This window comes from Maylandia zebra, linkage group LG18 (assembly GCF_041146795.1).
Source record: "Maylandia zebra isolate NMK-2024a linkage group LG18, Mzebra_GT3a, whole genome shotgun sequence".
In the NCBI taxonomy this organism is placed as follows: Eukaryota; Metazoa; Chordata; class Actinopteri; order Cichliformes; family Cichlidae; genus Maylandia; species Maylandia zebra.
Window position 1 is genome coordinate 9,056,264 of NC_135184.1, and position 13,645 is coordinate 9,069,908.

At 36.6% G+C, this 13,645-nt stretch overlaps 1 protein-coding gene across 1 annotated transcript; it reads right to left on the reverse strand.

The window, feature by feature from the left end:
* Positions 1-1,913: 1,913 nt before the first annotated feature.
* On the reverse strand, positions 1,914-13,631 carry LOC101485747 (uncharacterized). The gene is made up of 6 exons (XM_014413595.3): positions 12,562-13,631; positions 5,090-5,389; positions 4,721-5,005; positions 4,275-4,358; positions 3,096-3,145; positions 1,914-2,663 (listed from the first exon to the last, which is right to left on the reverse strand). Exons 1-6 carry the CDS (start codon positions 12,617-12,619, stop codon positions 2,442-2,444), a joined length of 999 nt encoding a protein of 332 aa, XP_014269081.3. The 5' UTR covers positions 12,620-13,631; the 3' UTR covers positions 1,914-2,441.
* Between the last annotated feature and the right edge of the window lie 14 nt (positions 13,632-13,645).

Sequence of the window (13,645 nt, forward strand, 5' to 3'; positions counted from 1 at the left end):
AAATGTGACATAACGAGACAAAGGGGAGGCAAAACTAAATACAGTGAACACAGGACAAGGACTATCAAAATAAAACAGGAAGCATGACAAATAATGAGATGTGGACGCAGACACACAAGCTTAACACTGAGAACAGGGAGAGAGACAAACATGGGGGATTGACTGATCTGGAAAGACAGAGAGGGAACATGGAACACGGAAACACAAGAAATGTGAAACACAGGGACAGAAACCTAAAAACTAAAAACTATAACATAAGCACAAAACAATTAAGAGAAGTAAAATCACGAATGACACTAAATCAAAGAATATTAACCAAACTCAAAAACACATAAACACTGTGTTACCAGACCCACAACTATGATACTTCCTCCATCTAAAGTCATGTCACATGGATGTTACCAGGGTGTAAATTGTAAATGATGAATCCACTTACATCAGGACAATGTTCAAAATATCTAGTATATAGCAATGTGAAAAAGTACACTCTTATTGCCTAAGAATTAAGAGGTTAAGTAGTAGCCAAGTGATGCTAATCAGTTTTTGGAAAACTAAATTCAGTGTCACTAAACACACTCAGGCCTGATTAATGGCAGAACTGGTGATTCACTTAAAGAGAACCTGTCTGCCAAACTGAAGTAGGCTAAGATCTCAAAAGGCAACAAACCATGCCACGATCTAAAAAAACCCCCCAAAAAAAACCACACCTGAGAAACAAAGTCACTTGCATCTATTATTTTGTAAAGGGTTACAAACATTTTTTTAATACTTTGGGATTAGGTGAACCACAGTGAGAGCCATTATACACACATGGAGAAAAGCTGAAGTTTCCCAAGAATGACCAGCCAGCCGACATTACTCCAAGAGCGCACCAAGAGTAATGTCACAAAAGAACCCAGAACAGCATTAAAGAACTCCAAGCTTCACCTGTCTCAGTGAAGGTCAGAGTTCATGATTTGACAAAACAAAGAGACTGTGGAATAAATAGCATCCATGGGAGAGTTCAAGGAGAAAACCACTGCTGATCAAAAAGAATACAAAGGCTTCTCTGACATCTGTGAAAAAACAAATGAAATTGAGAAGTGTATACACACACACACACACACACACACACACACACCTATGCACTTATAATTAGTGTTACATGCATCTGGTTTCATGTGGTTCATGTGACATATGCTTTCAGGTGCATTTACAGGCATCCAATCGTAAGTGGGAAGCATGTGATCAGTGACCTTTAGAAGATATGGGTTATCATACAGGTGCCAATGTGTATGGACAAAGAGGACAGACACTATATACTGTAGTTAAAAGCGTCTTGATGTTCTTCCTTATTGCATGTAATAGGAATCCATGTACATATGTGAAGGTCTGTCAAACTGACTTGGTGTTCATCTCTTTATTGTTTCAACCGCTACAAAGAAAACACATCATTACTGCAGTCAGTCTGACTAGACAAACAAAAAAATACAGAAAAAATTGCTTTTGTTTTCTCCGTCGCTGCCACAACTGTACACAAGCCCATACAGACTATACACTTATGGCTACTGTTTTTTACAACCACGTGACATTTGTGAAGTTTGAAAAAATGGCCATTGGTAATTTAATACCAAAGTCTATTTATCTGTATGATTAGCTGTGTTGCACAGTGTGATAAAGGGGATGTTAACTAATCTGCCTATAAATGGTTTAAATGCATTCAAATAGATTGGCATCTCATTTAAGACTTACATGTACTGTGTTAGTTCATGTATTCTCCTCTTCTTTGAGACTTCTGCCATTTTTACCTGGCTATAAATAGTTTCACATTTTCAAGACTGTAGAATATTTTTAAAGTTAAAGAGCACTGCACTGGTTTTATTATACACAAATCCAAAGCAGTTAGAGTACAATTAAACAAAAACAAAACCAACAACAAACAAACAACCTTTATTTGTCACATGCACAATCATACAAGATGCAGTGAAATGCTTGTGCGGACACATTTACTGATTCAAAAACCATTATATATGATAAAAAGAAACATATACACGTGTAATGTAATGTTATTAATGTAATAACATTACAAACTAAATATTGCAGATATTTCACAATATTCTGCAGGCACATACACTCATTGGTTCTCAGCTGAGTCTACCCACTTTGTTGGTATGTCTGTAAACTCTGTGTATTTCATTTTCTCAAAAATAAGACTTTGAAAGAATAAAAATTGGGTTAACTAGCTCTGTTAGCTCAATTTTTATCTTAATTTGAATTATCTTTAAGTTAGACCACAATATCATTCAGCAACCAGCCTCTCGTGTGTAAAGTGAGCTACATGTGAGTGAACAGATCCATATGCTTTCTGATTAATATGTTTCTCTCTTGGTCAGAGTAACATGAACATCCACATTTTGCACACATGGTACATCAGTGACCTCTGTTGATCATTATAAATACAGTTATTGGTTTTCTTCAGCTCTGGGTGTTTGTTGTTGGACTGTAGAATTGGGCTTTGCAGCTCTGTCCACCTGAGCATACACTGTCTCTGGCTGGGGGATGTTTTCAGTCTTAGTGGATTTTTGTCCAGTGTGAAACTCCACCAAAGCATAAGTAGATGTTGGAGAATTACATGATTCATGTCCTGCGGGAGTCTGATTTTGAGTCTGGCCTGGAATGATGTCCTGGAAATAAACCAAAAGTGCTTTGTTAGGAAAATGTCATAGTCATGATTACTTTATCTTACATGTGTTATACAATAATAAGCCAGGAAGTCTGAATGCAAGAAAATATCACAAACGGTGATGTCTAAATGTGACAAGAACAAGCATAAGGTTGGATCCGCATAAGCAAACTAGATGGAACAGTTGGTGTAGAAAGGAGATGGGGTTGATTTTAGAAAGTAGTTTGTGAAACAGTTTTGTTCATGTGTAGTTGCAGACTTTAGTCCAGTTAAAAATTTAAAGGATTTTGTACAGAAACAAATCTGTTTTCAATAATTTAATTACTCACAATTAAACCATTTGTTCCTACAGTTTGACTAGCAAAGTGGGAGAGGTTCTTCTTCTGGTTTTTTTTTTTTTTGGTTTGTTTTTCCAAAAAAAGTTTCCGCTTACCTCAGGAACCGCATATATAGTATTTTCCTGGTTCCCTCCTTTACTTTTACCTGTAAGTCAGTCATAGAAAATATAGATTGACTTGCTTGAAATTTAAGTTCTTGCAGGATAAATTTTATTTCCTTATTAAAGTGTTACATTTACATCTTCTACTAGGTGATTTTTTTAGTACATAAAAAACGACCTCACTGTAGCCAAACAGAAGTGATATATTGGACTAATACAATAATATTTATTCCCGATTTTCTATCTTAACGCATGCTAGTTAAACAGAATTTTTTGATAAAAACCCTGTTCTGTCAGTAGACTGTAAACAGATCAGTCTGCTTTAAAAAAAAAAGTGAGAGAGAAAAATAAACTCATCCCTCTTTGCAGTCAAAGTTAATTTGATATTTTTATAGCTTTCATTAAGTGTGAAAAAACATGCCTATGGAACCTGTCATAGTCCCACACACACACACACACACACACACACACACACACACACAGACAAGAACAGCAGCCATACTATTGTAATGACAAAACTGTACCCCCACATAGTCACAGAATATACACTACATATCAATTTAACACTGACATTTATCATCTTTTATAATATTTGAGTAGTTTGAGGTATATTTATGATATATTTATAGACAAATTGCATCTTTACATAGATAATGCAAATTTCAATTGTCTTTAATGGGTGGTGGACATCAAGGTTGCCTTTGAATTGTTGTAACCATCATTACACGACCTCCTAAAGCTAACAAAACAATGTTTACTGTTCCAATGTTTTCCAAGTCTATACTTTAACATGTACACTGGTACAGCTAGGGACAAAATTAATTCAAGAATTTCCTTCTGAACACTTCCCCGTCTTTGTTTTATAATTTTAATGGCTTTGTTGTTATTTATTTTTATTTAATATTGTTATTCATTTTTTATTTACAGCTTAAATCTCCCATTCCACAGTGAATCAACACAGTTACAAACACACTCACACAGAACATACACAAAATAGATCTTTACTGCTGTACTAAAGTATATCTTCATCTGGGCTCCTGCCATTACCTAATCATATGAGAAATGTGTATTTGTATAAACTGTGTGCTTAAATGCAAAATATAATTTTTGTGTACTTTACATATTACCTAATATTACCTACATATTACACTAAAAACAAATATTGGAACTTACATTTCATTATGACACAAAGGGTAATGAAGAGAATCAAGAAGACAACAGATGTCGAAGCTGCAATTATGGTGGCTCCACTGGGAGCTGTAATGAAATTAATTATATCACAGAAATTTTGGTTAAGTACTTGGATTTATTTGCAAAGAAGAAGAAAAAAGTATTATAGCAGTAAATCTTTTACTGATCACTACAATATTACATTTCACACCCCTGGCTGTGGCAGTTTGCTTAAGCAAGTTCTTTAAGAAGGCAATACAGATTTTTTTGACAACCATTCAGTCGGTGTTTAGTTCACACCTACATTCAATCATCAGCTGAGTTAACCCCATAAACTACATGTTTTTGGAGAAGTAGTTCGACATGGGGACAACATGCAAACATCACACAGCAAGGTCTTTAGAATCTGGTTATTTCAGTTTTTCATTCATTATGACCGTTATTCTCACCTGTCTCTGTTTCACAGTAAGATTTGAGCACCTTCATGGTTTGATTCCAGCTCACTTGGTTGCTGTGATTACAGAAAATGGTGTCTTGCTGCAGGTAAACACTTAGAGAGGAAAATTTTTTTGTGGCCTTCAAATTCTTTGCTCCTGCATGAGAGCAGATTTTACCATCACATCTGAAACTACTGCTGATGTTAAAGTCCACTGTGCTGCAGGTCACAGTCAGGTTACAGGAGTCTGAGCTGTTGGACACTGACTCTACTGTCAGTTTGGCAGCAGTCACTGGATCTGGGGAACAAGAGGTGTGAAAGTATTAAAAATAGGCCTATGATTTGTGAACATTTCAAAGTAATAATGAAAATAGAAACCTACCTTGAACTATGACCTTGTATTCAGCCACAGGCTGGTCTCGTCCCCCAACCACAACTGCTTTATAATCTCCACTGTCACTGTGTTGAACATTCTTTAATTTCAAAGAGTAATTTGGTCCAAACACCTCAACCTTTCCTGGATATTCGTTATACACGACTGGATCTCTATTAAAAACACATTTAGCTATATTGTTACTGGAATTAACTTTCCAGAACAAATCTTTCTGTTCGTCAAGTGTAACAGGTTCCTTTATATCCAAGCGTAAGTCCTTTCCATGCAGCACAAACACATGTTGGAGACCTAAAAGAAAACAATTAAAATTTTAATTAAGACTTTAACAACACTAATGTCAGAATTGTGTGCATGAAGCTACATATTGAAAAATTTAATATAATGACAACAAGATCACAAAAAATTTATGTGGTATAGTATTTCATTCTCCTGTCCAGAAAACAAAAAACATGTCAGTGTTGACTGTGAGGCAGGCAGAGTCAGACCCAAATGCAGGATTTGAAAACAAGGGAGGTAAACTAAGGCAGTTTTATTGCTGAACTTAAACATAATACAGAATAATGCAGACTGAAAAACAAGGAAAACATAAGTGTGTTGATGCATGTCAATCATCCAGGTAAGGAAATCCCAAAAAGTTGATTCTATTCATTTGGATGCAGCGTTTTTACTGGAAAAAACATTTCATCACTGATCCAAGACTGAAGAAGTAAGTAAGTAAAATGTATTTATATAGCACATTTCACAGATAAAAATCACAAAGTGCTTTACAATAAGATCAGTCATACCACGTGTTTTAAACCTAGTACGTGGGACCACCAGTAGCCTCTGACTTGAAGACCTAAGTGCTCGGGATGAAGCATGAGCATTTTGTCACTTGGATGAGTGACAAAATGCTTCTCTTACTAAAACCTTTATATCCAGATGAACAGAATTAAACTTTTGGGTAAATCTATGAGTCTTCATGGAGAACAGACTGCAAGGAAGGACACAACAAAGGACAAGAGGAGACAGAGACGATACATAACAAGGGAAAACACAACAGGTGGGAAGATAACTGAAACAAATAATTAGACACCGGAAGAAGAACAGAAGACATGAGCCAATTGGTCACCAAAGTAAATAAGGAAATGACTAACACTGACCTGGAAACCTGAACTTGACACAGACAGAAGCCAAAGCATGAAAAGAAGTCTGTTCCAGAAAGGAAGACTGGGACAGACTGAAGACAGAAGGGAATTAATATCGTCTAACAAGGGACCAAGAACTCGAATCAAAGCTAGTGAACAGAAGGACCAAGAAACAATATCGCAAACGTTATACAAGGCTCAAACATAGATCACGCTTTAAAAACCAGAAGAGTATTACCCTGGCAGTACCCTGACAGAACATCGAAATAGTGAGAATACAACAGCAATGCCCCTAAATCAAATGCAGCTTTTTATTATTTATTTGTTTGATTATTTTTATTATTGTTTAGTCACATCCAACTGCTTGCTGTCTACGATCTCCAGAAAATGGTGTGGGCTTCACACAGCAGATAAACCTGGTTGTTTGGAGTTACAGGTTACATCCCACGGTATGAATGAATATATCAAACCACATGAAACATATCTATGCAGGGTTGAGACCAGGAAGTAGAGAGGCAGTCTTACATATCTCTCAGCTGCTTACGTCCTCATTAAATGCCCACCAAGACCCCATCCCTACAGACACTGTGTTCTCACAGGCCACAGAATATGAACCAGAAAACAAAATACCCTCAAAATTCATAAATAAAAAATATTCAAAATGATTTCCAATACACCAAAGAGGAAAACTGTTATGTATTAGTTAGTGAATATTTGGTCAAAGTTCATGGTGGTGAGTGATTTTAATAATCAAGTCTTAGTAACTGCCAAAATCCTCAAACACATCTGGAAAACAGAATTTCACTCTAGTTTATACATCAACCAAATACGGAGCCCTGCAAGGGACATGGGAGAAAAAAACATAAAGTTTTGCGAGATCTCGCAAATGTTTTGGCGGCATTCTGGGATAAGGATAAGTCCAAATTCATGGGCTGCATCCTCCTGAGGACCCGGCCTTCGCGGTCTATGTGGGTCGGGTCCTCAGAAGGTCAGGCCGGAAGTAAACGGCTGTGAGATTGGACGGTCTAGCCTTCAGATTTGCGTCACCGCTGTGTCGGTGGAGTTTATTAAACTCGACCGTCTGCTCCTTGCTATCTAAAATATAACAGGACACTGGTGTAAATTCTTGACCAATGTTCCCTCTAATGTTTCATGTGTCTGAGCGAACACACAAACTTCTTCTAATTACTTCTTTTAATTAACTGCTTTAGCCCATTTACAATGAAAATTAAAAAAAAAAAATCTTGTGTAGTATGTTAACACTATTGGAAGTAAAAAATAACTTACAGTCCAATTTTGAAAACACAACTTCCTATTTTATTATTTTTTTTATAAAGCTCTGACTAGTATTATGAGTATGAGTCTGTGGTCTGGGAGAGTCCTGTAACTCTCTGTCTGCAAAATACAGTAAATAATGACCAATGTTGGAAAATTAATTATATAGTTACTTCCTCAAAAAAGTTACTGAGTTATGCAAACAACAAAATTTTTTGCAGCTGTTTACCTAAAAATGCAGCCAAGGTGTTTTTTTGATTTTTTTAAATAAACATTTCAAACTATTTACAGAACAATCAGCTGTTCTGCATCAAATTTGATGCCACACAAATTATTTGCGCCACTCCAAAAAATAATTTCTGTCGACTATGCGATAAAGGAGAACATCACAGCCTGATACCTGCAGGCCTGACAACAGGAGATGTATCACTCCTGTAACACCTGTAACATTCAGCAGTCGCCTCATTGTTCTGACACACACAACAAAACTATTGACTACACTACACACTAACTACACAAGATTTGCGCTAAACGTCGCAAATCTGTCACATCTCAAAACACTCCTAAAACTACCCCCCCCCCCCCTCCCCTCCCCTTCCTAAACAACTGTTGCCATATCATTTTTTGATTGGTTGACATGGTACATTTTCCGACCAATAGGAAAGGGTGGGGGTTTTTTGGTTTTGGCTTTTCTCACAGCGAGAGCGCTTTCGAGCGTTTTCCTTATAAAACGCCGTTTTTGCTGTTTCTTCCCGCAGTAAATATAAACAACGATAGTATTCAGGAAGAAAACCAAACATTACATATATTTTTATCATAACTCTGGTTTTACGTGGCCTTTAAAAACTGGTATAAAGTCCACAACATGTACAACCACATCTCCAATGGTTGTACATGTTGTCATTAACGTGGCTTCACTCCACATCAGCCACGCCGCTTTGCTAGCTAAAACTCCGGTGTCGGCACATGAGGACGCTGTCATAGCCTGTTAACCACGTTGATTAGCTGCGTATATACGAATGTGAATCGCATCATTGGCTGGACTATGGGAAAGGTGGCATCGCTCTAATCCCATACAGGAGCAGCCAGTCACTTAATGACTAACACTGCAAAACTGAATTGTTAAAGTTTTAATTTTAATTTCAATTCAGGTTAGTTTTTTTTTTTTTCGTGCGCAACGCAGATTTTCTGTGCGCAGAGACCGTGCCAGCAGTGCGCAATTGCGCACGCGCGCAGCTTAGAGGGAACTGCATCAAGGATTCTCCTTCATACAATTTAGAAGGAATAACCTAAAAAGGAAGTGGCTTTCCAGCAATGTGGAAGACTGTTGTCTGAAAAAAATAATAAAGTAATCATTAATATTCAGGTGGAAAAATAAGAAATAGTCACACATTTCTTTTCAACACTGTACCTTGCTGGCAAAGACTGAGAGCTCTGTTAAGCCTTGTGCTACTTATTATAAAAAATAATTAATCACAGCCTTCCCATATTTATTAACTTCGGATATATTTCTAGACTGCTTCTCTCTCATTGATCTCCCTCAGCTATAACCTCAGTAATTGCTGTTTGTTGGACCTGTTCACATAAGTCTTGCCATTAATTATTGCTTTAGTTTGGTTTTTTTTTGTTTTGCTCTGTTGTTGTTGTTGTGTTTTTTTTTGGGGGGGGGATATGATAAATTGATTATATTCTATTTTTTATTTATCACAGGCGTTTAAGATGGCTGCAAATAAACTCATAAAAGTCCCATTCTCAAAGCCTTGGCTACTTATGGATAAGTGTCATCTTCCTTTAAGAAAATACATAAATAACAAGTTGTTGTAAAAGAGCTATGTGAGCATTTGCAGAGATTCATTATAACACAAAATGGCACTAATGAATGATTCTTTGGCCTTTGTGCTTGTCCTGTTAGACCTCACTGCAGCATGTGATACGGCCGATCCCAACATCTTACCAGAGCAGGGCTCTAGAGTGCAACCAATTTTGTCGCAAATGGGACCTAAATTCTCAATGGTGCGAATAAAAACAAAATCATAGGTCGCACTGGTGCGACCAGCCATTCCAGTTTAAAAAAAAAAAAAGTTTCTGCAACTCTCAAAGTCTCTGTTTGGCCAACAGCAGACAACTTGACCATTTCGTGGCCTAAACCAATTATGAAGGTGCTGCTTAGATTAGCTGAATGAGCCGCTGAAGCGTCGCAGCACCGAATCCGTGCTGCACTGTTCGATCAATTTGTGTGTCACACGTGTCTCTGCACAGATGCGCAGAAAGAGGAAATGACGTAGGCAATTGCCACAACAATCCAAAAGCACGCGACAACAGCTGCACATTCCACCAATGTTCCAATGTTCTACCAAAAAAATCCTAGGTCGCACCACTCTGAAAGTCTCTGTGTGGTCAACAACAGACACACATCATGCCCATATCGTGGCCTAAATTAATCATAGATAGCCAAGGGCGGAACTTCTCAGATGCCCATGACCCATGATAAGATGTTCAGTTCGAAGGCTTTGAAGCATTTTTAATTCTGACTTTCTTTTTATTTTATATATCTTGAGATTTAAGTTTAAATTTCAGCTCAATGAAGCACTTAAAGCACAAGAGTTTTTTAGTACCGTATTTTTTGACAATAAGGCGCACTTGAAATCATTAAATTTTCTCAAAAGGACGCCTTATGTATCAATTCTGGTTGTGCTTACTGATCACAAAGTGATTTTATATGGTACACGATGCTCAATAATCTGTCAAAATGTTTTAGTACGACTTTGGTAAGCTGCGAAGCCGCACCGCTTGACGGATTGTCGGAGCAACATGGCTACCGCAGTCAGGAGCCTCTCAGAGCCGTGCTTCAACATAATATTACCGTATTGTGTGTGCATAAGGACCCCAAAATGGCAGCTGTTAAGAGACATGCTTACGAAGCGGATTTCAAACTCTATCAGTCACGCAGTAGAACATGGGAATAGAAGAGCTGTGAGAGAATTCAACATTAATGAATCAATGGTACAGAAGTGGAGGAAGCAAGAAGAATGAGTTGAGTAAAGTTTTGTTTCGCTTAATGCTAGAGACCTGTACTACAGATATCAAAATATAGCAATAGAATACCTACTGCACTGGGTTCATATTTATTTTATATATGAAACACTGGATTTATTTTTATTGTTATGAAGATGATACCCATTTATTGTTAATCGGTGAAAGCAGATCATATCCCTAGCCCTATATGAATGGGGTTACTGTGGTCTCCAGTAACCCAGTATTGCAGTCATTAAAAAAAAACTTAGGACTGCCTTATTTCATCTATGCAATATTGCTAAAATAAGAAACTTCTTGGGTCATTTCAAATAGTCCATTTTGCTTAAGAAGGTCCCTAAATGACTCAAGTGACCTATCTGAGTATCTGTGTGGTGGACATATTAAGAATTGTTTGCTCTGTTCAGTTCCAAAGGAAAAGAAGCTTGAGTGCTTCCTTTATTAATTTATTACTTTAGCAAAGGATGCACTGTGATCATACTTTATGAAATAAGAGGAGAAAATGCAGTCCCATAATTGATAATGTCAGACCAGCTGAGCATTCATGAAAACAAATGATTGGACGGTGGCGCAAAGTAGCACAGATTATTCAAACATTAACTGTAACTCCATATTCAAATTCCTTCCATAACGTGCTAAATGATATAAAAAATTTAAAAACAATGTTAAATTAACGCTGCCGTAATAAAAGCTGCTTGTTGTCAAGTTGTTGTCTTGCATTAACAAGATTGATGTAAGATTTCTAAAATAAGATTAAGATATTTATTAACTGATCAAAGTGTGTTTAAGGCTCAGTATAATACAGTTTGTATCCTCATAAATGCATTTTTGCCTCAGATTAGCTGAGATAAGAGATAAATCAAGAGAAGATTGAGACAGTGAGGTAAATTACTGTGATGCTAAAGTCACAGGGTGATACTAACTTTGAGCCATAATTTAAGGAGAAATAAAATCCAGCCTGTACACGTCAGTAATAACCAGCATTCTGGCATTAGCAGCAAAAATTACTGAATAAAACTCCAGCAGACCCGATAAAGATACGGAAGAGAAAGCGCTCTCTCTGTCTCTCTCAGTGAGGTAATTCAGATCAAGATAGAATCGTTATGTTTTTAATAGAGAAGTAAACCCTTCTCATACAAACTGCTGGGCACTGAGACTCTGGTCGAGCTCAAGATTTGTTACGAGGGGAGCAGCATTATTACAAACTAAGCCACCAAATAAACCTTACAGGCTGACCTGTGCAAAGTGTAGAAGAGGACCAAAAAATTTTTAGCGTCAGCTCATGAGTCTGCTGTTTGTTAATGAAGAAATTTATACTGTGCCTGTCTGACTGGTTATGAATTGGTGCTATAAAAATTAAAAGAACATCTTCTGACAGTCATGCCAGCAAACGTACAGCTGGTTCCACTCAAATGTGTAACAATTCTGAATATTTTTTCAAACAGGGCAAAGGAAATACCGAAATGTGCAGAAGAAAAAAAAATTTTTTCCAACTCGTTGGGTTTTTGCTGTGCAGCAGCAGAAATTCATTTGACACAGAGACAAATATAATATACATATAATATGCACAACATACAGCCAGACATACAGATACTGATATGAAACAGAAAAGATTATTTTATTTTTCATTTTTTCATAAAGTTTATATTTGTAGTATTTCCAGTATCTAGTGTACAGAGTTATGATTCATTTGTGTTTCTACGTCATATTTTAAGTACATACTACATTTGAACGACTGTATTATTTCAAAGCAATGTTGATAATATTGAGTAGATTATCCTAGTAAGGCAGTATTGATATGTTATTGTTCCCCCCATGCCCCAACAACAAATGTGAGCAGATATTCACACTACTAAATCAACATCTCAGTAGAAACTAAATTTACTGTATCATTTTGAATTTTATTAGCATCATGACTAAAATAAAGGCATTACTGAAAACAGCATTTTTGTTATTTGATTTGTATTGTGTAAAGTTCTTTAAAAATAACAACACAGTAGCTGTGAAAAAAGAACAAGTTCTTACCTTGTACTTCTATTATGTAGAACAAAAGTAGCGCAAACAAGACTACACCACGAGTCATGATTCTCTCAAATGATCAATGAGGAAGCAGCATAACGTTTTGACAAACCAGACTTCCTGTCAGCTTTTCTTTCCTTTTTTGGGTTGATTTAATGTTTATTTGTTTTTAGTTTTTATTAAAAAAGTTTCAGTGAGAAATAAATAGTTTAAAGAGGCTTTTCCATTATAATTGTTAACAAGATGAGCAATGAAAGGGTTATTTTCAGTGTTGTAAGCAATACAAATGTATATTTGGCACGTGTCAGTGCTTGAAATGACATCAAAGAGAGACAAAGACATCCAACTAGACACCCACCCCCTTTATGACTGAACCAAAGAAAAATGATCATGTCAAGCTGCGTTTGGTAGATGTGTTACAAATCTGTAAACATGCTGATAAATTTATGTTAGGGTTTCAGTAGGATGCAGCTGGGGTTAACATAGTATCAGTAAGACTTAAACCTCAATTGCAGTTTCATTTGAAGTCTTCCAGTCTAAACAGATGGTTCCACATGAGCATAGCTGACTAAGACCTATACACAATCATTTTAATTATGTATATCAGAGGCAAGAAACGCTGTTTAGTAGTATGTGGATTAATAAACTGACTAAAATAAGAGCATATCTGTCACAGCTAATCATATAACTGGAAGACTCACAACAGGCTCAGAGATAAAAATGTTTACAAAAGGCAGGAAAGTACAAAATGAGATGAGAATTCCCTGACAAGCAGCGGAAAGTCCACATGGTGCGAGATGTTTCCTAGAAGAGTGAGAGTCTTCCAGAGATAGTTTCCAGGGTGGTACAAGTTCAAGTGGGTCAAGTGGTGTACAAGAGGAGGATGAAGAAAACCAAAGATAAGATTAAGTCACTAAGCTGGTCTTTAAAGACACTTTACACTCATAATGTGAAGGAAGTATTACAAAACATGTATTTTTCATCCTATTCAGATCCATTAAGCTCATGGATCACTTCATTTCTAACTATTACTATTCCACATTCTCACATCCCAGCACTCCCCTGTGATGTATCCTACTGTTCCACTTTT